General features: G+C 37.4%; 1 protein-coding gene across 8 annotated transcripts in view; it reads right to left on the bottom strand.

Moving 5' to 3' along the window:
• Positions 1–5,616: 5,616 nt before the first annotated feature.
• NBN (nibrin) overlaps positions 5,617–26,602 on the bottom strand; it is a 57,163-nt gene continuing 36,177 nt past the window's right edge. For all 8 annotated transcript variants that reach the window (XM_069600637.1, XM_069600641.1, XM_069600638.1 and 5 more), the window contains exons 10-16: positions 25,395–25,673; positions 22,880–23,324; positions 17,602–17,670; positions 16,248–16,403; positions 14,874–14,987; positions 7,116–7,165; positions 5,617–5,786 (exon numbers count right to left, since the gene is read on the bottom strand). In XM_069600637.1, the coding sequence (XP_069456738.1) occupies positions 5,756–5,786; positions 7,116–7,165; positions 14,874–14,987; positions 16,248–16,403; positions 17,602–17,670; positions 22,880–23,324; positions 25,395–25,673 (1,144 nt within the window). In that variant the 3' untranslated portion in view covers positions 5,617–5,755. The remainder of the gene's footprint in view (positions 5,787–7,115; positions 7,166–14,873; positions 14,988–16,247; positions 16,404–17,601; positions 17,671–22,879; positions 23,325–25,394; positions 25,674–26,602) is intronic.

Genomic DNA, 26,602 nt, shown 5'->3' with positions numbered 1-26,602 from the left:
ATTCCATAAGGAAAACAAAAAAGATGACACCAGGAAATATGCACAAAAAGTAATGCTAAAGAAAGTTCTTCACACTGAAGGCATGTGATATCTGCTGAAACATACCTACATGAAGGAAAGGAATTTCAGAAATGAAAATTTTCAATTATTTTTCTGATTCCTTGAATTATTTAAAATCCAGTTGAGTATTAAGAGGAAAATGACAGCATTTAATGAAAATAAATAAGCTTAATTCAGAAATTGAAAAGGAAGACTTAGGATATGTATAAGTAAGATATGGGATGAATGGAAGTGCATATTTCCTGAGCCTGGCACATCAGAGCAACCCAGAAATCTAGGTCTTGCTCTGATGGTTGGCTACTCCATTTCTTCTAAGGGATTCCTGCCTGCAGTAGTAGATAATAATGGTCATCTGAGTTAAATTCACCCATTCCAGTCCATTTTCGTTTGCTGATTCCTAGAATGCTGACGTTCACTCTTGCCATCTCCTGTTTGACCATTTCCAATTTGCCTTGATTCATGGACCTGACATTCCAGGTTCCTATGCAATATTGCTCGTGACAGCATCAGACCTTGCTTCTATCACCAGTCACATCCACAGCTGGGTATTGTTTTTGCTTTGGCTCCATCACATTCTTTCTGGAGTTATTTCTCCACTTATCTCCAGTAGCATATTGGGCACCTACTGACCTGGGGAGTTCCTCTTTCAGTATCCTATCATTTTGCCTTTTCATACTCTTCGTGGGTTCTCAAGGCAAGAATACTGAAGTGGCTTGCCATTCCCTTCTCCAGTGGACCACATTCTGTCAGACCTCTCCACCATGACCCGCCCGTCTTGGGTGGCCCACGGGCATGGCTTAGTTTCATTGAGTCAGACAAGGCTGTGGTCCTAGTGTGATTAGATTGACTAGTTTTCTGTGATTATGGTTTCAGTGTGTCTGCCTTCTGATGCCCTCTTGCAACACCTACCGTCTTACTTGGGTTTCCCTTACCTTGGACGTGCGGTATCTCTTCACGGCTGCTCCAGCAAAGCACAGCTGCTGCTCCTTACCTTGGACGAGGGGTATCTCTTCGCCACCGCCCCTCCTGACCCAGCATCAGGGTCTTTTCCAATGAGTCAACTTTTCACATCAGGTGGCCAAAGTATTGGAGTTTCAACTTCAACATCAGACCTTCTAATGAACACCCAGGACTGATCCTTAGGGTAGACTGGTTGGATCTGCTTGTAGTTTATTAATAAAACCAAGACTCCATTTTAAAGAAGTGATCAAACTAGTTGGGAGGCTAGCTTATACAGATAGACAAATCAGAGTGGCACTCAATCCAGTGGTTTCAGTTCAGTTGCTGTCGTGTCTGACTCTTTAAGTCCCCATGGACTGAAGCACACCAGGCCTCCCTGTCCATCACCAGCTCCCAGAGTTTACTCAAACTCATGTCCATTGAGTCAGTGATGGCATCCAACCATCTCATCCTCTGTCATCCCCTTCTCCTCCCGCCTTCAGTCTTTCCCAGCATCAGGGTCTTTTCAAATGAGGCAGTTCTTTGCATCAGGTGGCTAAAGTATTGGAGTTTCAGCTTCAGTATCAGTCCTTCCAGGATTCACTGGCTTGATCTCCTTGCAGTCCAAGGGACTCTCGAGTCTTCTTCAACACCACAGTTCAAAGGCATCAATTCTTCGGCACTCAGCTTTCTTTATAGTCCAACTCTCACATCCATACATGACTACTGGAAAAACCATAGTCTTGACTAGACGGACCTTTGTTGGTAAAGTAATGTCTCTGCTTTTTAATATGCTGTCTAGGTTGTTCATAACTTTTCTTCCAAGGAGTAAGTGTCTTTTAATTTCATGGCTGCAATCACCATCTGCCGTGACTTTGGAGCCCAGAAAAAATAAAGTCTGTCTCCATCGTTTCCCCGTCTATTTGCCATGAAGTGTTTCCATGGTTTAGAGCAATAAAATAACTTCTAGTACGTCTGCTTACCCCACATCAACCTCTTATGAAGGTAAGCAAAGTGACTTCACAGCATCATGTTTGTGAATTCACAATTGATAACAGCCTGACAAAAGAGCAGTTCAGTTCAGTCACTCAGTCGTGTCTGACTCTTTCGACCCCATGAATCCATCACCAACTCCCGGAGTTCAAACTCACATCCATCAAGTCGGTGATGCCATCTAGCCATTTCATCCTCTGTCGTCCCCTTCTCCTCCTGCCCCCAATCCCTCCCAGCATCAGTCTTTTCCAGTGAGTCAATTCTTCACATGAGGTGGCCAAAGTACTGGAGTTTTCAGCTTTAGCATCATTCCTTCCAAAGAAATCCGAGGGCTGATCTCCTTTAGAATGGACTGGTTGGATCTCCTTGCAGTCTGAGGGACTCTCAAGAGTCTTCTCCAACACCACAGTTCAAAAGCATCAGTTCTTCGGTGCTCAGCCTTCTTCACAGTCCAACTCTCACATCCATACATGACCACTGGAAAAACCATAGCCTTGACTAGACGGACCTTTGTTGGCAAAGTAATGTCTCTGCTTCTCAATGTGCTGTCTAGGTTGGTCATAACTTTCCTTCCAAGGAGTTAAGCGTCTTTTAATTTCATGGCTGCAGTCAACATCTGCAGTGATTTTGGAGCCCAGAAAAATAAAGTCTGACACTGTTTCCACTGTTTCCCCATCTATTTCCCATGAAGTGATGGGACCAGATGCCATGATCTTCGTTTTCTGAATGTTGAGCTTTAAGCCAACTTTTTCACTCTCCACTTTCACCTTCATCAAGAGGCTTTTTAGTTCCTCTTCACTTTCTGCCATAACGGTGGTATCATCTGTATATCTGAGGCTATTGATATTTCTCCTGGCAATCTTGATTCCAGTTTGTGTTTCTTCCAGCCCAGCGTTTCTCATGATGTACTCTGCATAGAAGTTAAATAAGCAGGGTGACAATATACAGCCTTGATGTACTCCTTTCCTGATTTGGAGCCAGTCTGTTGTTCCATGTCCAGTTCTAACTGTTGCATCCTGACCTGCATATAGGTTTCTCAAGAGGCACATCAGGTGTTCTGGTATTCCCATCTCTTTCAGAATTTTCCACAGTTTAGTGTGATCCACACAGTCAAAGGCTTTGGCATAGTCAATAAAGCAGAAATAGATGTTTTTCTGGAACTCTATTGCTTTTTCAATGATCCAGCAGATGTTGGCAATTTGGTTCCTCTGACTTTTCTAAAACCAGCTTGAACATCAGGAAGTTCACAGTTCACGTATTGCTGAAGCGTGGCTTGGAGAATTTTGAGCATTACTTTACTAGTGTGTGAGATGAGTGCAATTGTGCAGTAGTTTGAGCATTCTCTGGCATTGCCTTTCTTTGGGATTGGAATGAAAACTGACCTTTTCCAGTCCTGTGGCCACTGCTGAGTTTTCCAAATTTGCTGGCATGTTGAGTGCAGCACTTTCACAGCATCATCTTTCAGGATTTGAAATAGCTCAACTGGAATGCCATCACCTCCACTAACTTTGTTTGTAGTGATGCTTTCTAAGGCCCACTTGACTTCACATTCCAGGATGTCTGGCTCTAGGTGAGTGATCACACCATCGTGATAATCTTGGTCGTGAAGATCTTTTTTCTACAGTTCTTCTGTGTATTCTTGCCACCTCTTCTTAATATCTTCTGCTTCTGTTATGTCCATACCATTTCTGTCCTTTAATCGAGCCCATCTTTGCAGGAAATGTTCCCTTGGTAACTCTAATAAATGTTCAAAAGCAAGTTATACAATCATTCTTGCTAAACTTAGGAGGAGAACATTTTACCTACATCACAATGTGCTTTGATCTCTTAAGGCATCTGGATCATGATCATTCAAAGAAGCAAAGGTAGACTCCCACTTGGGTGACCACTCGCAAGGTTTCAGTTAGGAAGAAGGCAGGATAGTTCTGGGCAGAAAGAACTTTATAGCTAAAGAAAGGAAAGGGAGTATACCACTGCAAAAGTGCTGCTGGGTAATGGACAACTGTGAGATTATGGCCAAAGTTTAGGCTACTTCTTCCTTGCCACCACTTGAAGTCCCACGTCAAAATGGGGGCAGAGTTCTCATTCATTAAAGAAAGGGAAGTGGCAAGTTTCACCCCCTCTTTCTCCTAAAATACATAAAGGTGCTAGGAAAAAAAAGAGTCCCCCAGAAATCCAAGGGAAAAGGTACACACCATATATCCAAGCATGGCTATAACTAAAGTTGTTCAGGGCAGAGCTAACAATTTTATAAAAACTATGCAGCACAGAAGGCTCCATGGAAAGCAATGGTAAACATCTTCTATCTATTTAACAATACTTTCTATGCCAAATAGAACTTTAAGGAAATTTAAAACACAAGGACCACCAGTTCTAGAGTGTTTGAGCTTTTAGACTGCTCCTAAAGGGAACAGAGACTGTTAGGGGAGGAGAGAGACCGTTATTCATTTATCTTCAAACTCTTTCAGTGTTGTGGAGAGCATTATGAATACACATTTAATGTTTCCTTAACAACGAATTTGAAGGGATAATGAAACATAAATAAGAAAAATCTAGGACATTTACAAACTATCTCCTGAAAGGAAGAACGTGTTCTGAAGGCTGGTCAAGAGTGCAAAGGGTCTTAGTCAGGTATTTAAATATGGTGACTTCCCTTGCGAATATAGTGGAACACTAGATCTTCCATGAAGACTTAACAACAATACAAATTAATTTATGATATAACTTTTCACGCTAGGCTCTCTCTCATAGTCTGTTTGTTAGAGTGGCAGAATCTATGTGAAACTAGGAAGCTTTCAGTCAGTATAAAAAGCATGCTCTATCTCCGAAGACAAACTATATCAGTCTTTAGAGTAGGTAAAAAGAGTTTACCCTAATTAAAATGTACAGTGAAAGCTGTCTATATGAAAAAATTTGGAAAAACAAAGTTTTTCCATACCATCTCCCTTTTAGGTAGAAAGAAGACAAACTTACCATTTCTACTTTTTAGATTAAAGAAACTAGGATTCTAAAAAGCTCAACTTTTTAGAGTGTTACTGAATACCCAGTTTAGTAAGAGCACCAAACAGGTCTTATCTCGTTTTAGGGAGATATATCCCCAAGCTTGATGACATCCTCCACTGTCATTTCCAATATTAGTATGATATGTGGGTGGCCTCTTCAATACTAGAATTCATTTCACTTGGGTTACTTCAGTCCAGGAAAGACTATAGTATAATGGAAAAGAAAAATGATAAAAAGGAAAAACATTATGCTTTGATATTACTATAACCTTCCAATCCAGTCAGTAAAAAAGGGTAAGGTATGTAACTAACATCGTATCATTTCTATAGGAAATTACTGAAAAATGATATGCCTAGAAATTTGAATAGGCACTACATATCTCTGTAAAGAAATGAGTATCATGGAATTTTTTCAGAGGCAAGGAAACAGACAGCCAGGACAGCGGTAGAAGGGAGCCTTTTTAAGATTTTACCTTTTTATACTTTTAGAATTTTGAACTATGACTATATTAAGTATTCAGTAAGTTAAAATCACATTTAAAAATGAAAAAAAATTATAAAAGATGAAATGACAAAGACTAAAACAGAACAAATGATACTAATTTTCCCAAACAAAAGAAACTTAAGTTTTGTGCATTTTATTTAACAAATTTAGGCCATAAACTTAAATCTTCTATACATGATATGAATGTACTGCAGAGGAAACGTGAAGTCAATACTAAACAGGAAATGTTTTTCTGTGGCTTCTTCATAAAACCTTGTTATCTTCTCCTTTTAACATTAGGATTGTATCTGTAAAGAAAGAAACTGAGTCAAATGATATCTAGATAAATGATAGTGTTCCTTTCACAAGTTAAAAGGCTTTCAAAATATAGACACGCTTTGGCAAACAGAATGAGAATGCCAGTTTTATCCCTAGGATCAAATATTAAGCAAAGACATTTTTTACTGTTGCTTATCTTTTTGATGTTGCTTTGATGACTATTTGGTAAAAGTAAAACATCATCAAAAATCCTGTGAAAGCCTTAAAGTAATTAATGAAAACAACGGTTTAAAAATTAATATATGTTTTTATACTTCCTCCAGACTAGCTGCAAACAGATCTCTCCACTCCCACATTAAATTCTACCATTTGCCCAAAAGAGCATAATGAACCTAAAATATAATTATGTTATAAGTCTTCTATAGCAACTGAACAAATGTAGTTGGGCATCTGACTATACTTATGAAAAATCAGCACTATTTGTCAACATTTTCATCAATGATTCATATATTCAATAATGAAATTAAAAATCAAATTGGCTATAAAACAGACTCAAAATTACAGTATTTCTTGGGAAAATGTTATTCCACCCTAGCCAGTATCTACCTACAATATTGTATTTTATGCATATTTGAGAGCTAATTATTATGAAATTTGTTGGGCCTGCAAGAATGCTGAAAATGTTAAATCTGAATTAAATTATTATTACCCATTATAACTCCTCTAACCCTCTCAGAAAAACCTGCTTTGAAACTCTAATCCAGCTTCTTATTTTCATGTCTGGTATTTTACTTATCTTATTTCAAACTCCATTCATTCATAATTCTTTCTACTCAGGGCTGAAAATCTCACAAATATATTACTCAAATTCACCCAGCTCAGGAACCTTCATTGTCTAAATGCCCCAAGGTGGTGGTGGTTTGGTTGCTAAGTTGCGTCTGACTCTTGCAACCCCATGGTCTGCAGCCCACCAGGCTCCACCGTGCATGGCATTTCCCAGCAAGAATACTGGAGTGGGTTGCCATTTCCTTTTCCAGGGGATCTTCTAGACCCAGGGATCAAACTGCATCTCCTGCACCAGAAGGTGGATTGTCTACCACTGAGCCACCAGGGAAGCCCAAATGCCCATAATTTAAACATCTTGTGATACAGTACAAGTGAATTAAGCCCAAGCCTTTATCCAGTAGTAAACAGGTGCTCAAGTAGTTAAAAAAAAAATTAAAAACAAGACAAAATATTACTTAGGTGAAGGTACCAAGTGTCTAATTTTAAGGAAAGGGGTCGAAACATTTAAACTCTATCAACAGAACTAAGTGTTGTATACAAAAATGCACAAGAAAGCTGAAATTAAACTTTACCTAAAGAGGTCATCAGCAAGAGAGTCTTCTTTGGCATGCTGATTTTGAACCTGTCAAAATTAACATAATTTCAAAGATTTGCTCAATGACGAATATACCGTTAATGAAACTGCCATGCTGGTTGACTGCAGAGGTTAACAGCTGCCTGTTGCTCTGGCTAAGCCATGAGAAAATCACCATGGGAAAAGAATAAAAGCAAAATATAGCAATATAGCATAACCCAAATAAAAGTACATTGGGTTGATTCATTGGGGTTGTCATACCCTGCTAAACTAAAGAAAAACAGCGTGGACCTTGGAATTCCAGATCAGCCCAAGTTCAGAACGCTGCTTGTGCACACACCAAGATGTTTTCCCAAGGCATATGTGGGTCTATGACCTCCAGTTAGGTGACAGCCCTTGTACAAAACAATAACAAAGGTAGTTTAAAGTAATTAATAAAATGGGAGACACGACTGGGGACACAGGAGGCTAACTTCATGCAGCACAACAGATTCTTTCTGTTGCCAAGACACGAAATAAACGTGATGGGGCTCCAAGGAACAGGACTCTTGATCCAAGAGGTCTTGAGTCCCCTGCTCCTATCTTTAAAACTTTCATTCTGTCTCTAGTTTCTTTTTCTCCAACTGTGCGTCGACTACGTTCGACCCTTACATGCTGCGCCAGCTGCAGCAGCTGACCACATCCTGGAGGTTGCCAGTTCTCACCCACGGAACCAATCTGTTCCATTTTCCCTTTGTGCCAAGATTATTGCAGAAGTCTCCTAATCAAATTTCTCCAGCCAATCTCCTCTCAAAGGCAACCAGCACATATACTGCTAGTTTGTTAAGTTTTTAAACATTTTTTTTCCAGCAAAACCCTTTTACTAAATGAAATGTCAATGTTTTGAGATCATACCACTGACAGAAGCCTGAGAGGGTAGTATTTACCCTGCCTTCAACCAGAGCAGCTCTTCAGTTAAAGAGGCTCTCCTCACAGTCCCAAGTCAGGCCTCAGAAACTGCTACTGAATTAACTCATCCACAAAGTAATTTTACACATAAACTCACCAAACTCCTAAAGCACCTTTGAGACTTGGGACCAGAAATACCCTGAGCTGCATGCACCCTTCCTCAAGTCCAGCTGTGATCTTATCATGTGCCATTCAAAACCTTTCAATGACTTCCCCAACCTACCAAAGAAAACACACACTCTTGAGTCTGAGGACCCCTAAATGGGAAAGGTTCTTCATGACCTCGCTCCATTCTACTTTCTCAATCACTTCTCACCCTCTTCTTCATGAACCCTATAAAGCCAGATAAACTGAATCACACAAAGACAAAACACCACACACACCTCCCAACAAACATACTAGCCTCTCTCTGCTTTTGTTCATGTTTCTTCCTCTATCTAGAAATTACTTCCTTTTCCTCCTCTTTCCAAAGCTGACCATCTTTCAAGGTGCATTTGCTCAATAATTATTTACTGCCTCCTATGTGTCAAGGAACATGTTCTTCACCTCTTTAACAATGGCTTTCTGAGTCTCTTCATTTAAAAATAAGTCTGACACTGCCATGATTGAAATGCATAACCAACAGGAACCTACTGTACCATGCATGGCACTGTGCTCAGTGTGCTGTGGCAGCCTGGACGGGAGGGGACGGATACACGCATGTGAAGGGACTCGGGCCTGAGCCCCTTCACAGTTTACCTGAAACTATCACAACACTGTTAACCAGCTATACCCCAATACAAAATAAATAACTTAAAAACATAATAAAAACAAGTCTGATATGAAGAACTCCCACAAAACTTTACCCAATTTGTACCTCTTATAATTATTTGTATCACGTCTCCACTAAAGAAGTGTAAGTTCACTGAATGCAGATACTGTTTGTTTACTATAAATAATTTACATTTATATATTTCTAGATACTATCTTAAAACTGTTTCTAAGAAAAACCCACTTAATCTTCATATAACTTCATCACTATTTTACACTATTATCCCAATTTTAACCAATAAGGAACAGAGACTCAGGTTAAGAAAAATCAGAAAACTGTCATATGGAAGAACTGGGACTGACCAGGTCTACTTGAATAAGAGCACCAGCTTATACTTGCAGGATTCAAACTTACCAGAATGATTTCCTATTTATAAAATGAAATGTCAAAATGAAATTATATCTTTTTACATTGTCTAATAAGTAGAGCAGAACACAAATGGAAGACACAAATAGATGGAGAAATATACCATGCTCTTGAATTGTAAAAATCTATATTGTGAAAATGAGTACACCTGAATACCAAAATGAGTATTACCCAAAGTAATTACCCATTCAATGCAATCCCTATCAAACAACCAACAGTATTTTTCACAGAACTAGAAAAAATAATTTCACAATTTGTATGGAAACACAAAAGACTCTGGATAGCCAAAGCAATCTTGAGGAAGAAGAACAGAACAAGAGCAATCAACTGTCCTGACTTCAGACTATACTACAAAGCTACAGTCATCAAGACAGTATAGTATTAGCACAAAGACAGAAATATAGATTACTGGAACAAAACAGAAAGTCCAGATAAATCCACAAACCTATGGACACCTTATCTTTGACAAAGGAGGCAAAAATAAACAATAGAGAAAAGACAGTCTCTTCAACAAGTGGTGATGGGAAAACTGGTGAACTACGTAAAAGAATGAAACTAGAACACTTTCTAACAGCATACACAAAAATAAACTCAAATGGATTAAAGACCTAAGTGTAAGACCAGAAACCATGCAGAATACTCTTTGACATAAATCACAGCAACATCCTCTATGACCCACCTCCTAGAGTAATGGAAATAAAAATAAAAATAAGCAAATGGGACCTACTTAAAAGCTTTTGCACAATGAAGAAAACTATAAGCAAAGTGAAAAGACAGCCCTCAGAAAAGGAGAAAATAATAGCAAAAGAAACAACTGACAAAGAATTAATCTCCAAAATGTACAAAGCAACTCATACAGCTCAATACCAGAAAAACAACCTAATCAAAAAGTGGGCAAAAGACCTAAACAGCTATTTCTCCAAAGAAGACATACAGATGGCTAATAAACACATGAAAAGATGCTCAACATCACTCATTATTAGAGAAATGAAAATCTAAACTACAATGAGGTATCATCTCACACTGGTCAGAATGCCCATCATCAAAAGGTCTACAAACAATAAATGCTGGAGAGGGTGTGGAGAAAAGGGAATCATTTTACACTGTTGGTGGGAATGCAAACTGATACAGCCACTATGGAGAAGTGTGGAGATTCCTTAAAAAACTGAATAGAAATGCCATACAATCCAGCAATCCCACTGCTGGGCATATACCCAATGGAAACCAGAATTGAAAGAGACACATGTACCCAAATGTTCATTGCTGTACTATTTACAATAATTAGGAGATGGAACTAGATGTCCACTGAGAGATGAATGGATAAGGAAGTTGTGGTACATACACACAATGGAATATTACTCAGCTATAAAAAGGAATGCATTTGAGTCAGTTCTAATGAGATGGATGACTCTGGAACCTATTATAGAGTGAAGTAAGTCAGAAAGAGAAAGACAAATACTGCATATTAACTCCTATATATGGAATTTAGAAGATTCTACATGCAGGGCAGCAAAGGAGACACAGAGGTAAAGAACACTATTGGACTCAGTGGGAGAAGGCAAGGGTGGGATGATGTGAAAGAAGAGCACTGAAACATGTACATTACCATATGTAAAGAGATGACCAGTGCAAGTTCCATGCATGAAGCAGGGAACCCAGAGTCAGTGCTCTGGGACAACCTAGAGGGATAGGGTGGGAAGGGAGGTGGGAGGGGCTTTATGATGCAGGTGACACATGTATACCTATGGCCGATTCATGTTGATGTATGGCAAAAACCATCATAACATTGTAATGTAATTATCATCTAATTAAAATAAGTTAATTAAAAAAGAAAAATCAGCTTTATCTTGTATATCTCAGTAAAATTATTAAGTAAAATAGTGTTAAGAAACAGAAATAAATGGCATTCCTATTACTGGCATTTTTCAGTGGCTTGGGAGAACTACATATCACAGTCTTTCAAAATCCAAATCAGGTTGGGTAGAATTCAAAGAGTTATTATGTTAAATGCACAGAATGAAATATCCTATATTCAAAGAGAGTATGGGAACTAAGTGATTGTGAAAACGAAGACTGGTCTGCAGTAAAGGAAGAAAAAGAAGGACTTAAAAAAACAAAAGGCAGGGAACACAGAAGAGTAGCTAGAGCAAGCACAGGGCAATGAGACATCAAGACAGTAGCACATGTGTACAGGAGCTGTAGCAGAACAAAGTCAATTCTATTATCTTAGAGAGCAAACTCTACTTAGAGCACCTGAAATTGCTCTAGAACAAAAAGGAGATTTGGTAGAATAAATCTAGAACACAGTCTCTCTACTAATGCTAATGAAATAAAAGAAACAAGTCAGCAGCTGCACCATCATTCTCTCAGCTTCACCCCATACAAGAACAAATAACACTCACCAGTTATAAACTAATCAAGATGTAGCAATGGCACCCCACTCCAGTACTCTTGCCTCGAAAATCCCATGGGTGGAGGAGCCTGGTAGGCTGCAGTCCATGGGGTCGCTAAGAGTCGGACACAACTGAGCGACTTCCCTTTCACTTTTCACTTTCATGCGTTGGAGAAGGAAATGGCAACCCACTCCAGTGTTCTTGCCTGGAGAATCCCAGGGATGGGGGAGCCTGGTGGGCTGCCGTCTATGGGGTCGCACAGAGTCGGACACGACTGAAGCAACTTAGCAGCAGCAGCAGCAGCAGCAGCAGCAGCAGCAGCAGCAGCAAGATGTAGACTTCAAAAACGTGGCTGTGCAAAGAACCCAAAGACTAATGCAACTGATTCCTAATGCTCCTCCAACTCATTAAAAGGTGCTACAGAACTGTCTAAACCTGAGAATTCTTACTAATATTACAAATTTGGGAAAGAGCAGTCTGAGCAGGAAAGAGAAAACAACTCCTGGTGGAATGCTGGGAGGGGCTAATGGCACAGAGAGGTGAGTCAGTGAGACTGGCACTAACCAAAGACACAGGCTCCAGGCACCCCTGACAGATCAGGCAAGTAACCAGAAACTCCAGGTTATTCTCTTCTGGGAGGAGAGACACTCCCTGATACACGTTTAATTCCATTCCCAGGAAGAGCAGCACACAGCTTTACCTGACCACCCCACCACCCCACATCAATTCAGTGTTTTCAGGCCACAACAAGTAGATGGGCCATGCTACGTGCCTTTGACTGAATACGCTGCCATACTGACAAGTATGGATGCACTAGGGTAGGAGTGATTTTCTGCCTCAAACTGCTTCCTTTTGAAATAATTTTATTTATTTATTTTGGCTGTGCTGGATCTTCACTGCTACACAGGCTTTTCTCTAGTTGCAGCAAGTGGGGGCTTCTCTACTTGCCGTGCACGGGCTTCTCACCGAGGCGGCTTCTCCCATTGTGGAGCATGGGCTCTAGGGTGTGGGCTCAGGAGTTGCGGCTCCGAGGCTCCAGAGCACGGGCTCAGTACTTGTGGCCCAGCGGCTTAGCTGCTTGGCAGCATGTGGGATCTTCCCACATCAGGGATCAAACCCATGTCTCCCGCACTGGCAGGTGAATTCTCTACCACTGAGCCACCAGGGAAGCCCTAAACTGGTTTTAGAGTGTAATCCCTGCATAAGACGTCACACGCCGTGTCACACAGCAAGCGATATCTGGACAGGTCTTTTAATAGTGGTAAAATTAAAGAAAACAGCAAAGCCACTCCACATCCAGATTGGGGGAAAAAAAGACTAGAACAGAACATGCCAAAGACAGTTAAAGAACCTGGTTTGCAAGAAATAATAACCCATAAATAAAAGATACATAAAATTAATAAGAACGTGAAAGCAACAAAATAACAAAAAAGTTAAACGATAGGAAAAACACAATGAAATGAAATGGGAATGAATGTTAAGTAAACAAACTGAAACTATAATGACCCCATTTCAGAATTAAGAAATGAGAAATAGCTGACATGGTTTCCACTATTATAAATGTTGTATTAAGTAGTATCTTCTGTAATTCTCACAAAAAGCCTATGAAATGGAGGTACTATTTTTGTTCCCATTCTGCATAGAAGGAGACGGAGGAATAATAAAATAATAATAATGTTTAAATGCGTAATTAGGATTTTAATTATTTCTAATTAGGTATAATGAAGTCAAGATCACATAACAGCTAGTGAGGAGTAGAACAGATACAACTGAAATTTTAATTTCTGATATAGTTAAAGAGCTTAAAGAAAACAACAATGAATGTAGAATAATGGATGTGAAGCAGAAAGATGATTTAATAAAGGAGAGTAATGTCTTAAGTGTAGCAATCCCAATAAATATAAAAATATCTTTAAGGAGGTAACAGAAAAGTTCCTTGAAATAAACAAGAATTGTATCTACAAATCAAAATCACATACTGTGTTGCAGGAAAAAAGAAGGAAGAATGATCAATACTGAGATATATTCTGATTGTTACTGACTTTCAGACCTGAGAAGGAATATGGTAGACATGCAAGTCATCTAAAAAGGGGGAAAAGGGCCCTGGCATGAGGTAGGGGTGTGGAAATACAAATGCCCACTGCTGGGCATACACACCGAGGAAACCAGAATTGAAAGAGGCACGTGCACCCCAATGTTCACTGCAGCACTGTTTACAATAGTCAGGACATGGGAGCAACCTAGATGTCCATCAGCAGGTGAATGGATAAGAACGCTGTGGTACATATACACAGTGGAGTATTACTCAGCCATTAAAAAGAATACATTTGAATCAGTTCTAATGAGGTGGATGAAACTGGAGCCGATTATACAGAGTGAAGCAAGCCAGAAAGAAAAACACCAAGACAGTATACTAACGCATATATATGGAATTTGGAAAGATGGTGATGATAATCCTGTATGTGAGACAGCAAAAGAGACACAGATGTACAGACAGTCTTTTGGACTCTGTGGGAGAGGGCGAGGGTGGGATGATTTTTGAGAATGGCACTGAAACATGTATATTATCATATGTGAATCGAATCGCCAGTCCAGGTTCGATGCATGATACAGGATGCTCAGGGCTGGTGCACTGAGATGACCCAGAGGAATGGGATGGGGAGGGAGGTGGGAGGGGGTTCCAGGATGGGGAACACATGTATGCATGTGGCAGATTCATGTCAATGTATGGCAAAACCAATACAATATTGTGAAGTAATTAGCCTCTAATTAAAATAAATAAACTTATATTAAAAAAAAAAGAATATACACTAGGGACTCACAACACCCAGAAAGTAAAGGAAGCATATTTTTGTATTCTCTGAGTTCTCATTAGAGTTTATAAACACATGCAGCTGATTATCTGAAAAACAGTGAGTTTTTGGAAACCACATCCTAACATGGAGAGCTGTATAGCTGTTCATATTTTCCCAAAAGAGCAATTTTATAACTGAGGTTTGGGTTCCTGAGGCATAGGCAGCAAATTAGTTGCACATATGATCAGTAAATTTAGAAGTCCCTTAGAGAAGTGTTAGGGAAAGGTGCAAATTAATCTTAATGGTCTGTAACTCAGGAATTTTTCTGAATGAATAACCTTAGGTCACTTATCTTAAGTTTGGTTTTTAAGAAGAATTTGCTCTAAGGAAATCACAAGGGATCAAATAATCAAACAAGTTACTGAGTCTGGGTTCCTACTAACCTCCATTTCCTGCCTCAGCCACTCTTCTAATTCTGTATTCTTTCGAGCATGATGAGCTATTAGATCTGATCCTCCAATGATGTGTGGAAGTTTTCCTGCTCCAGGAAATGTGACCTGTAAAACAGTAAACCTTGTTAAATGCACTAAAAAATTAAGACAATCATATTTTTAAAAAGACAAAAAAACCTTCAAAACACAAAGACTGTAAATCACATATAAGTACTAAACATATTTATATCCCATAAATGAAAATGAGTGAAAGAGGGAGGAAACAGTTATTTCATTGATTTGAGTATATACAGAAAAATTCAGACAAATCCTTTCATTAGAGGCAATCCTGTTAAAACTTCTTTTAGTATAAAAATTTAATTTCTTTTAGTCTCAAAAAATTTCCTTGGCCAAGGATATTAGTATTTTTAAGGGTTTAAAATTTTTCCAAACTATTTTCCAGAAGTTTGTACTACTTTATACTTTTACCACTCCTGGGCCAGTAGTGAATATTATATTGCTTTTTATGTGGTTAACCTCATTAATTAAAAAATTTAGTATGTCTTTTGCATTTTAATTTAATGAGATTGTGTAATATGATATTGAATGCAAATGCACCTGTGCTATTCATGTGGGGTGGAAAATAAGTGGGAGATATTTCCCATTGTCCACTCTAAGTAGAAGAGATTCTTCCTGTTAAATGGTGTTCAGAACACTTTAATAATATTATAATACTCTAAATGGCTCTAAAGTCATAGGCAGAAAACTAATGTTAATAGTAGCTCACATTTGAGAGGAAAAAGCTACAACACCCTGTAGTCACAGCAAAAATCATACAGATCATGTTCTAGAGAAAAGCAGTCTTTCACAGAAATCACTTTTGAAAAAATTACTATATTCCGATCAAATGCATAAGCAAAACCTAGCAGGTCAATAGTAGCATGGAGTAAGAAACAAACACCCTAGAATAGACAACAAAAATACGGATAGGATGAGAAATATTCTTTCAGCACTCCATGCTTTCATTGCTGAGGACACAGGTTTGATTCTTAGTTGGATACTAAGATCCTGTAACTTGCATTGAGCAACCAAAAGATGACCAAAACAAGAAAGAAAGAAAAAGAACTAGGAGGAACCTAGCCAAAAGCCTGCTGTATAAGGTAGAAAAGAAATGGGTAAACAGCATCCTTTAAAGAATTCAACCTTAATAAAGTTTTATATATTAATTTAAGTGGCAGGGTATGTACTTACTAGAGTAACTTTTAACTGTTTTAAACAGAAGAAATAGCATCAGTTTTCAACATAAAACGCTTTTATTACTATTTAGTATATTTCTAAAAACATTTCAAACACTGCACTCTTGCTGCATTTTAAAGGAATATATACCTTTTTGAATTTCTTGAAATTCTTTAGTTCACCATAATCATTATTCACACTGGATGCATTTCTGGAGGTGGAATTACAAACCACCAGGGATCGAAATTCAGTCAGTAACACTTTCTTTGGAAGCATCTCATCACCATCCTGAGGTTCACCATTGTTCTTAAACAGTGTTAAGATGGATAAAATAAGGAAAAGGAAAATTACTTGTCACTTAAAGAACCTTTAGAAAAAAGTTCAAATATCTGAAAAAACAGTAAAATTAAAAAAAGGTTTATTTCTAACATCTGAACTTTGTACCTGAAATCAAATCTTATCTATTTCAAAACCAGAAAATTACTCAAGTAGTATTTCTGACTCTAACTTCAGAAACATTTATAACATACTCATGTATGACAAAAGTCTAAAAAGCCATAAAGTATTTGAAATTTAATAGCATCTTCTAGTAAAAATCATCCCAATAAACAATTTATCTTCCTGTATATATTTTCTTGGCAAGAAACAGTTTGCTTCTTTTCATTAAAACCATACATTGAGATTATTATATAATCCATTCTACAAGTTATCTGTACTATACTTAAGTTTTCTTGATTTTCAATAATGTATGTTTTTTATTAGTTTGGACACCTCAAAAAACTCAACCACTAATTCTGGGCACACCACCTCATTAACTGAAAGCCACTTTTAAAATTCCAGATTAACAGTTATTTAATCAGTGTGAAGATTCCTTTTTGTTGCTGAAAGAGACTCTTTATATCATTTACTATTAACTAAGTACCTACATATACACGTTCTTATAGCTGCCCAAGGCTGACCATCTTAGTTTTTTAAACTGCTTAACTATATATCCATTTACAAGCTGCTAACAGGACTATAAGACAGTCAGGGAGAGATGAAAAAACAGAAAAATCAAAAGAAAAGGCTCATGTGACAATGACAAAATGTAATCAGGAACTCTAATAAAATAACAATAGCCTAATATTTTTGTAGTTTGTTCTAGAGTTTACAAATATTTCATATCCATTACTCTATTTTATATAAACAACAATGCTATTGTAGAAATATCAAGTGTTTTTATAAACAAAAGACCTGAAGTTCGTAAACGTGAAAATGACCTATTAAAGGTCTCATATCTATGGAGTAGAGGGCAGAGAATTACACTCAGGCTTTCTCCACACTCTTTTTGCTATACCATGTTTATAATATGATCTGTCCATTTCCAGAGGAACTATAATTATGAAATAGACCAAAATTATAGAAACAGAATCAGTTTTAATCCTAAGAATGAAGACTCATAAAAAAATCAATGAAATGACAGTCAATATAAGTCAAATCTTTATAAAATTAAAAAATTCCTCACAGATAGTTCTTTAGTTGACCAGAGTGATTCTTTCTTGAGCTCACACTTCTTCTCAATTTCATTTTCTTGCTAAAGAAATAAAAAATATTGTTCATGAGAGTTACAAGATGGAACCTTTCTGAAAACCTTAGAGATTATCCATGTTCTTGATCTACGGTTTTCAAGTATCTTTCCTAGAGAAACTATGAGATGAGAATAGAAATATATTTAGAAAAAGACTGGAGGATGAGTTATAAGAGTAAAGAACTGGAAGCAATCTAAGTTCATATAAGTTATATAAAGAGTATAATATGAGAAATGATCATAATATAAAGGAATTACAGTGGCTATAAAATTGCATTAGCATTTGAGTCCAATTTGAAAAATAAGATTTAAAAAAGAAAATGCCAAAATATTAACTGTGGTTATCTACAGAAGATAGGATTATCAACAAATTGTTATATTTTTATTTTTCATATTTCTACATGATTGTGTATTACTTTTATAGTTAAAAATTTTTAAGGAAGTCTATCTAAATTTATTTAGAATTGAATGTTAAATATCCTTAATCCAGGAAGAGTTATTTTAATTGTTCAAGGTATTTATCTATAAAAAAATGGAGACTGCCTTGCATAAAATCATACTATCCTTCATATTCATATATCCAGTTCATGTACTAGATAAAAGTACATTACACAGATAGCTTTCTAATACTTTCAATAACAACTATAATCCCTTTGGATACAATAGTGGGGCATATCATTTTACATCAAATTTTCAATGATTCAGTAATAAAAATGCAGAAAAATGTTAATAATAAGTTGGAAAGAAAAAGCAAAATGTACTCTAAACTTGCTTAGAGACTAAAGAAATTAATGTTATTTATCAGTAGTAAGATTAAAAATGTCTATGCCAATGCTACCACATACCCTTTAATTGAGTATTTTCACATACATCACCCACTGTAAGTTGTTACCACAATCACATTTTAACCCTCTACCTTTTTTTCCCCATTCTGTCTTACTCCCTCAAACTTGCTCATCCCCTTGAGCAAGTTTTTATTTCCTATCTCAGAGAATCACACTATAAAACTATACCCAGAGCCTTGGACTGTAAGCTTGGGAATTTTCCAATACTTTTTCCTCTATCCTCATTTCTCTTATTAAGTCAATCACCACGTCCTAGAGACTCTACCTCCTAAAGTTCTATCAAACTTATCTTCTCAGACTGCCTTTCATGTTAGCACGCCCAATGTCTAGAATGAATGACATTCTGAGAAAGCTGACAAATGGGAAAGTGGAAAGAATAGGGTGAACCAAGGATTTCTGTCCCAGTTGTCAAAACCTAGATAAGCCAGCTTGGCAAGTTACATAACTCCTACGTCAGTTTCCAAATCTGTTCAGTGTGTACAGTACTACCTCAGTGTACGTTGCTGTAGACAGTATGATGGTATCCAGTAAATGACAAAGTATAATTGCCGGGCTCTCAAAGATGCTATAGGCTTCGCTGCTGGCTCAGACAGTAAAGAATCCGCCTGCAATGTGGGAGACCTAGGTTTGATCCCTGAGTTGGGAAGGTCCCCTGGAAGAGGAGGGCGTGGCAACCCACTCCAGTATTCTTGCCTGAAGAATCCCCATGGACAGAGGAGCCTTGTGGGCTACAGTCTATGGTGTCACAAAGAGTCAGACACGACTGAGTGATTAAGCATACAAAAAGAGAAGAGGAAACCTTAATTCAAAATAGAAGGGTATAAAACAGGTGAAGAAGAGATTTCTGTAGACAGCGGGTGCTGTTAGGAGGTATGTTAACAAGGATGTGGAGTCATGTTGGCATTTTATGAAGACTGGAGAATTGAAAGCAAAGCCAAGATTGGCACAGCTGTCATTCACATAAGGATAAACCCCTAACAGGGGTATCTAGCCAATAGCTTTCTATTTTAGCTTACAGGAAATCTTACAGACACGCTAGAATCCATATTTAATCCCCAAACAGAAAAATGATCGTTCTAATATCAATGTATTTTAGAAAACATCCTTCTGATATACAGCTAAGGAATCCAATGCCACAGAGAAGTATCATAATTTTGCCTTCTTGAGCTTCCCTGGTGGCTCGGTGGTGAAGAACCTCCCTGCAATGCAGGAGATGTGGCAGGAGCTGCAGGTTCACCTCCTGGGTTGGGAAGAGCCCCTGGAGAAAAAAATGGCAGTCCATTCCAGTATTCTTGCCTGGATTTCCTTTTTCAAAAAAGTTTTTAAAAATTATCTTATATTGAAAGCAAAAATACTTTTGTTAACAAGGTTCTTACTAAAAAACTGTAAATATAGTGATTTAACTTTAGTAGAAGCATGTCACAATCAAGTTGCTACTCACTCTCCAAAAGTATGCTACAACATATTTATGTTGTACCATGTTTTTATTCTGGAGAAGGCAATGGCACCCCACTCCAGTACTCTTGCCTGGAATATCCCATGGATGGAGAAGCCTGGAAGGCTGCAGTCCATGGGGTCGCTAAGAGTCGGATACGACTGAGTGACTTCACTTTCACTTTTCACTTTCATGCACTGGAGAAGGAAATGGCAACCCACTCCAGTGTTCTTGCCTGGAGAATCCCAGGGACGGCGGAGCCTCGTGGGCTACCGTCTATGGGGTCGCACACAGTCAGACACAACTGAAGTGACTTAGCAGATGTTTTTATTCAGAATGTCATGAATTCTTGAAAAAAAAAAAAGACAAAGGAAATTATGCTGTAGAATCATACAGCAAAATAAAGTAATTACGTTCCCTGGTATCATTATACAGCATATAAACCTTGGCATTAAATGAAAGGTCTTTCCAGGTCCAAAAAATACTGTTTAATGGTTCTCATACCACTGGAGGGTATATGGTGCTCACTTCTTGTCTCTCCCACTCTGGGCCCTAATGCCCAGTTCCTTGGGTGACATGAGCCCTGGGAGAATGTGTGGTCAAAGCAGGTCACAGGAATTAATTAGCAGACAGGATTGACCAAAGTATTCTGTGAGTACAACTACAACTCTGTCAGACAGAGCTGTGGTACTGCTGAGTGGTGGACCCATCTGCAGAATAATTTAAGAAAAAGAAAAAAAAAGCCCATTAAAGAAGATATGAACTATGTAAAAGGACAAGAAGACTAGAAAAAAAAATCAGGAAAAACTAGACATAAATATAGGAGGATAGGGTCCCACAAGGCAAAGGCATTCCCAAAGGCATGCCCAAAGTAACGTAAATAGGGCCTGACTTTCTAAAGATTGTAGTATTAAGTACTAGCCTGAACACAGATTCTTGTATAGTCTGGAGCTGAAGTGACAATGAAAACTCAAGAGTGAAAGTAGAATAAATATATCTAATAAACATCTTTATAAAGGGATATAAGTTTATTAAATTTAGGACATCATCCCTTGGATTTCATCAAATGCCATATTAAATCAACTTATCTAATTCTCCATTACAATGGAAATTGCTTATATCCTATAAGTGACTTATAGGATATATAAACCTCTTGGTTCAATTAATCTTTTCTGTAATATAACAACTAATCTTAAAACTTTGATAATAAAGGACTTGTCTGTCTCTGAAGTTCTCAGTCTTGCTAACAGATATCTCAGTATCCATTATCTTTCTCCCTTATTAATATAACTTTTATGTTAATTACGGGGCAGTGTTGTCCTAAGTGATGTACTAAGTTTAAAGCATTTCCCAGACCCTCTTGGAGATTGAGGGTTAGGGCTGGGGTTGGCAAAGACCATTAACTAAATCCTGGCCACCAACCAAAGTCGTCAAGTGGGGCTTCTGAGAAAGCTCCTTAGAATGGACTCAAGCGGAAAGCCCTTTACCCTGTTTTCTTTCCACCTTCTTCTTCCTCCCAGGAAAGCTGACCTGATGGCCAGAGGTGTCATCTCATGGAGCAGAAAGACAGACACCTAGGAAATTAATACCAGCAACTACCAAGCAGCTTTGGTTACCTACCTCCGGGCATCTTCTATAGGGGAAAAAAATAACTCTATTTAAGCCACTGACCTTAGCATTTTTAAAGACAGCAAAGGAATTCTTACCTAACACAATGCAGGAATTTTTTCTGGAAAGAAAACTGGACATGCTGAATCAGGATCTCTGGGCCTTTGGTCTAGGAATCCTTATTTTTAAAAGCTCACCAGGTGATTCTGATGCACTGGTCCAAAGAGGGCATTAAGCATTCACTCATAAGAAGTAATGAACAACAAGGACTTTTTCCTTCATATGAAGATACCAGTATGTAGGCTAAGTGAAGTGAAAGTCGCTCAGTCGTGTCCAACTCTTTGTGACCCCATGTACTATACAGTCCACAGAATTCTCCAGGCCAGAATACTGGAGTGGGTGGCCGTTCTCTTCTCCAGGGTATAGGCTAAACAGGACATATATTCTGATTCTTCAATAATAGTTATAGATTTATATAGTGCTTGATACACACTAGGTTCTCATCCTCACTCAATTGTGTCTGACTCTGCAACCCCATGAACTGTAGCCCACTAGGCTCCTCTGTCTATGGGGCTTTCCAGGCAAGAATACTGGAGTAGGATGCCATTTCTTACTCTAGAGGATGTTCCCGACCCAGGGATCGAATCCTCACCTCCTGCATTTGGCAGGCAGATTCTTTACCACTGCACTACCCGGGAATCTTCAGATTCTCAGCAAACGCTTATCACATCGTTGCATCTGCGCTCTCACCTAATGTGGTAACTAATCTACGAATAGTAGGCTACTTAATAATGCATAAAATATGAAATAATCTAAAAAATAATCTTTGTCATCTTAGAACAAAGTGAGTAAAACAAATTATCAATATTCATGAAAAGAGGATGGAACATTAAAGATAAAAATGAAAATTAAAAATCTCTAATGATGTTACACATGCTCTACCTTAAAAATTTATTTAAGTAGATACTTTGTTTTGCTAACTTTCTTCATCTTTCAGTGCCTGTTTACTCGATTAAAGCACCTCCTATACTTAACATCATGGCCAAATGTCTGATGTAATAAAACAGTACAGCCTGGAAATCTATTAAAACAATCATGAATAACAATTTTAGTTGTTGTCATCTATTATAAATAGTCAAAGAATCATTGTATTTTTAACATTTATCAACCAACAAACTCTTATACTTAATACAGGGTCTACAAGATTCTAATTTTTTCCCCCAAATAAACAGGAATACTGCTCATACTGTCAATACAAATATCTCAAGTACTTTTTAACATTCCAAGTTCCTATTTGCAATACTTCTCAATAAATAATGTTACTTACAGATATCTTGTTACTTTCTGGTATTGTTTCATCATTAAAAGTGGCATTTGTTTCTATATCCAATCGTGGCCTTTTTCTAACATTGGTATCTTCCTCTTGTTTTTGAACTTTCACTTCGCTTTCTAACTCTAATTCTGTATCCTTGAATAACTGTTCCAATACTTCCTCTTCTATGGCTAAATCATCAATTTCTTTTCTTTTTTCTGATTTTAGTTTTTCTGTAAAAAGAGACTTATTGGCATAATTTTTCACAGTAGGTTTTAAATTGGTATCTGCATATGAATTATCTGGGTTTTTTCCCACAAGCACATTCTGAGATAGGTGCTCATCCTTAATTTTCCTTATTGAGGATGTAGTTGGTTGTGTTTGTTCTAAAAGAGAACAAGATATTTCCATTCTTGCTGATTTGGATAAAGACATTTCTTGATCTTCTTCATCCCTTTCCCTTGGGTTCAAAAAAGGAGAGAAGAAAACAAAAACAGAAAATGAGCACAGCTAAGTAATTTTTTAGTTTGGCAATATTCACCCCCTTCTTCATTTAACTGACAATATTCCTGGTTTTAATGATTAACTACCTCGCCAGAAATAAAAAAAGTAGACATCTGAAAAGAGTACATAATTCATACACACTTGATTGTTTTGATAGGACTGATCAATCCCATAGCTTAAATAACAGAGAGGTGTTTATCTTCTTTTTTAAAAGTTGCAATAGTTGATTAATCAGTGTGATGGAAAAGGTAGAAGAATATAAAATACAAAAGACTTGTCAGGAAAAAAACAGCTTGCTTTGTAATGTAGGAAACTTGTGAGCAAGGGAAAAATTACCCTGGGACTAAAACCTGTTCAGTTCATGAGAGCCAGATTCAAGTTGAAGTGGCTAAATTCAGAATATAGTGTAAGACTATGTGTGTGAATATATGACTAAGTATATTCCATATAATACTGAATCATTCACTCAGCAAGTGCTGAATACTTAGCTCATTTAAATGGTACTGAGGCCCACAGAGGACACACAAACTGGGTTTCTGCTCTCAAGTTTACGATATGCATGTTGAACTGGAACAGTTAAGAGTGATACCTTAATGAATCTAAACTAATGTCGGGGTCTGGATAAACAAACCAAGACGTTTTTGTAATAATTCAAATAATCAGAGTTTGAATTAGAAAGATAGCAACACAAATAGATGGAAAGAGAGATAATTATAAGACAATTAAAATAAGAATCAGCACTACTGTTTTGGGGAGGCAGAGCAGAAAAGGTCAAAGATGTTGACACAGTAAACTGCTAACAAAATTACATATACAGTGCAATGACATGGATGAAAAAGTTTTCCACCTATGATTAGGCAAAAAAGCCTAAAGTAGGAGTGATATACTACTAAGTCAGGACCAAATATACTGACCATTTATAACCTGAAATGAAACATACATAGTAGGAAGAAAAGAAGTCCTCAATGGGAGCAAGGTCAGAGAGGCAAAAAACAAAACAAAACAAAACTGGGACACTACCACAAAAAAGCAAGAAGAAATCACAAGGAGAACAAAGGATGAAGAGTTGAGTGTTACCAAAAGGCCACTAGAGGTGTGAAGTATGTCAGTGATTACTTTCAAGGATGTCAGGTTGTGATGAAATACTGTTAGTTAAGAAATATTTCACATAGAAATAGGAACAATAATGTCCTCTTATAAGTTTAACAGTGAATTTAAAAGATAAACAGCAGTAGCTTCAGGAAGAAATCAAGTCAAGGGAAGGGTTTAAAAACTAAAAATGAGACAGAGTCTTTGAATATAAGAAAAGGACCTAGAAGAAGATACTAAAGGTGCTAGAAGTTAAGAATAAATGATGAGGCATGGTCCTAGAGGAAATGAGAGACCTAACCAATGGAAACAGGTAGGTCAAAAAAACTCAGGTATGGGAAAACTCAGCAAAGGAAACAGCAGAAGGAAAAAAATGAGAGAAAATCTGTCTGATGAACTTAGTGACTCTTGAGAATCCCTTGGACTGCAAGGAGATCAACCAGTCAATCGTAAAGGAAATCAATACTGAATATTCATTAGAAGGACTGATGCTGAAGCTGAAGCTCTACTACTTTGGCCACCTGATGCAAAGAGCTAACTCATTAGTAAAGACCATTATGCTGGGAAAGACTGAAGGTAGGAAGAGAAGGGGATGACAGAGGATGAGATGGCTGGATGGCATCGCTGACTCAATGGCCATGAATTTGAGCAAACTCCAGGAGATGGTGAAGGAGAGGGAACTCTGGCGTGCTGCAGTCCATGGGGTTGCAGAGAGTCGGACGCCACTGAGCAGCTGAACAATAGCAGCAGAAATGAACTTAGGTGAGAAGGCAATGTGGACCTTTCTGAGAGGGAATAAGCTCAAAGGGCCACAGCTTTCTACACAGAAAGACTACACAGCATACTTACACAGAATATGAACTTAGTACCATTTTACAGTCATAAAACAAGTATTAATATTTTTAGAGGCACAAAGCACTATTATTAAAAATTATACCTTTTTTTGGGAGAGTTAAGTGGCTGAAAATAGTCTTTGATGGAGTTGGTTTGCTGATGCTGAGAAGGCCAACCTCTACTTTTATTTACATGTGGGAATTTAGTCGGTGAAAGCTGATAGTTTGGGATTTTCATCCTAACCAGAGTATTTGACACTATATTACTATTAGAGCTTATTTTGTGGGGTTTCTTCACAGTGGACGTTTCTTGTGAAAGTATTCGACATTTTGGTTCCATTCCAAATATTTTGATTTCTTTTGGTCTTTCACTCACATCCATACTGCAGCAAAAGAAAAGAATGTACGGTAAGCAATCAAATTTACAGCAATTTTTATCCAGAAACAAAGTCCTTTAAGTAGCACTAATATAATACAGTTTTAGAATATAGTTGTCTTGAAATAACTGTTTATTCAATATATTTTATAATATATTGTTCAAGAAAGCAGCTCCTTTGACATCAAAGCTCCCTGAAGATAGATGATATCCTTCTCTCCAACCCCTACAGCACATACTGTCAGGCATGCTCTATAAAAAAACTGCTAAACACACATAAAATAATAACCCTGTATCTTATTATAAATTAAACCATCATATTCCTAAGTGTTTCTTGCTTTGTTTAAAATTTTTAAATTACTTGCATGTAAGAAAAAAAATGATAAAAACTAGAAATTCAGAAAAAGAACAAGAAGTAATTCCATTAGTAAATATAATGTGGTATTTTAATCACTTTCAGTGAACTGAAATGGTGACATTTCAACCAAAAGGCAGTCCCTAGAATAGAACTCTAGATTAACAGAAAAATATTTTAAACCCACACATAAACACACACCTCTACAATGTATGGTTAAATATATATTATCTTTGCTATTCTTATGTTTTTTTTTGCCATTCTCATTTTACAAAAAACCCGGAGTTGTCATTCAACTGACTTTCAAAAAATTAATAGTTTCTCTTTAAAAAGTTAAACCCAGTTTCAATACAAAACATAGGTACAGTGAAAATGTAGTTATGATATAATATAGTGCTACCATAAGTACCTTTCAATATGAATAATTCATTATGGATTTAAAATAGTATCTTAAGTAAAAAAATGCCATAGGATACTTATGAGCTACCCCTGCTTTCCAAAAAAATTAAAAAACAATTTAAAAAAAGCCTCTTTACATAGAGAACCAAAAAACACCAGTCACAAATAAAACTGTAATTCTT

Source organism: Ovis canadensis, chromosome 9, assembly GCF_042477335.2.
Source record: "Ovis canadensis isolate MfBH-ARS-UI-01 breed Bighorn chromosome 9, ARS-UI_OviCan_v2, whole genome shotgun sequence".
Taxonomy (NCBI): domain Eukaryota; kingdom Metazoa; phylum Chordata; class Mammalia; order Artiodactyla; family Bovidae; genus Ovis; species Ovis canadensis.
Note: the sequence above shows the minus strand (reverse complement) of the source record. Positions and strands in the feature narration are given on the sequence as shown.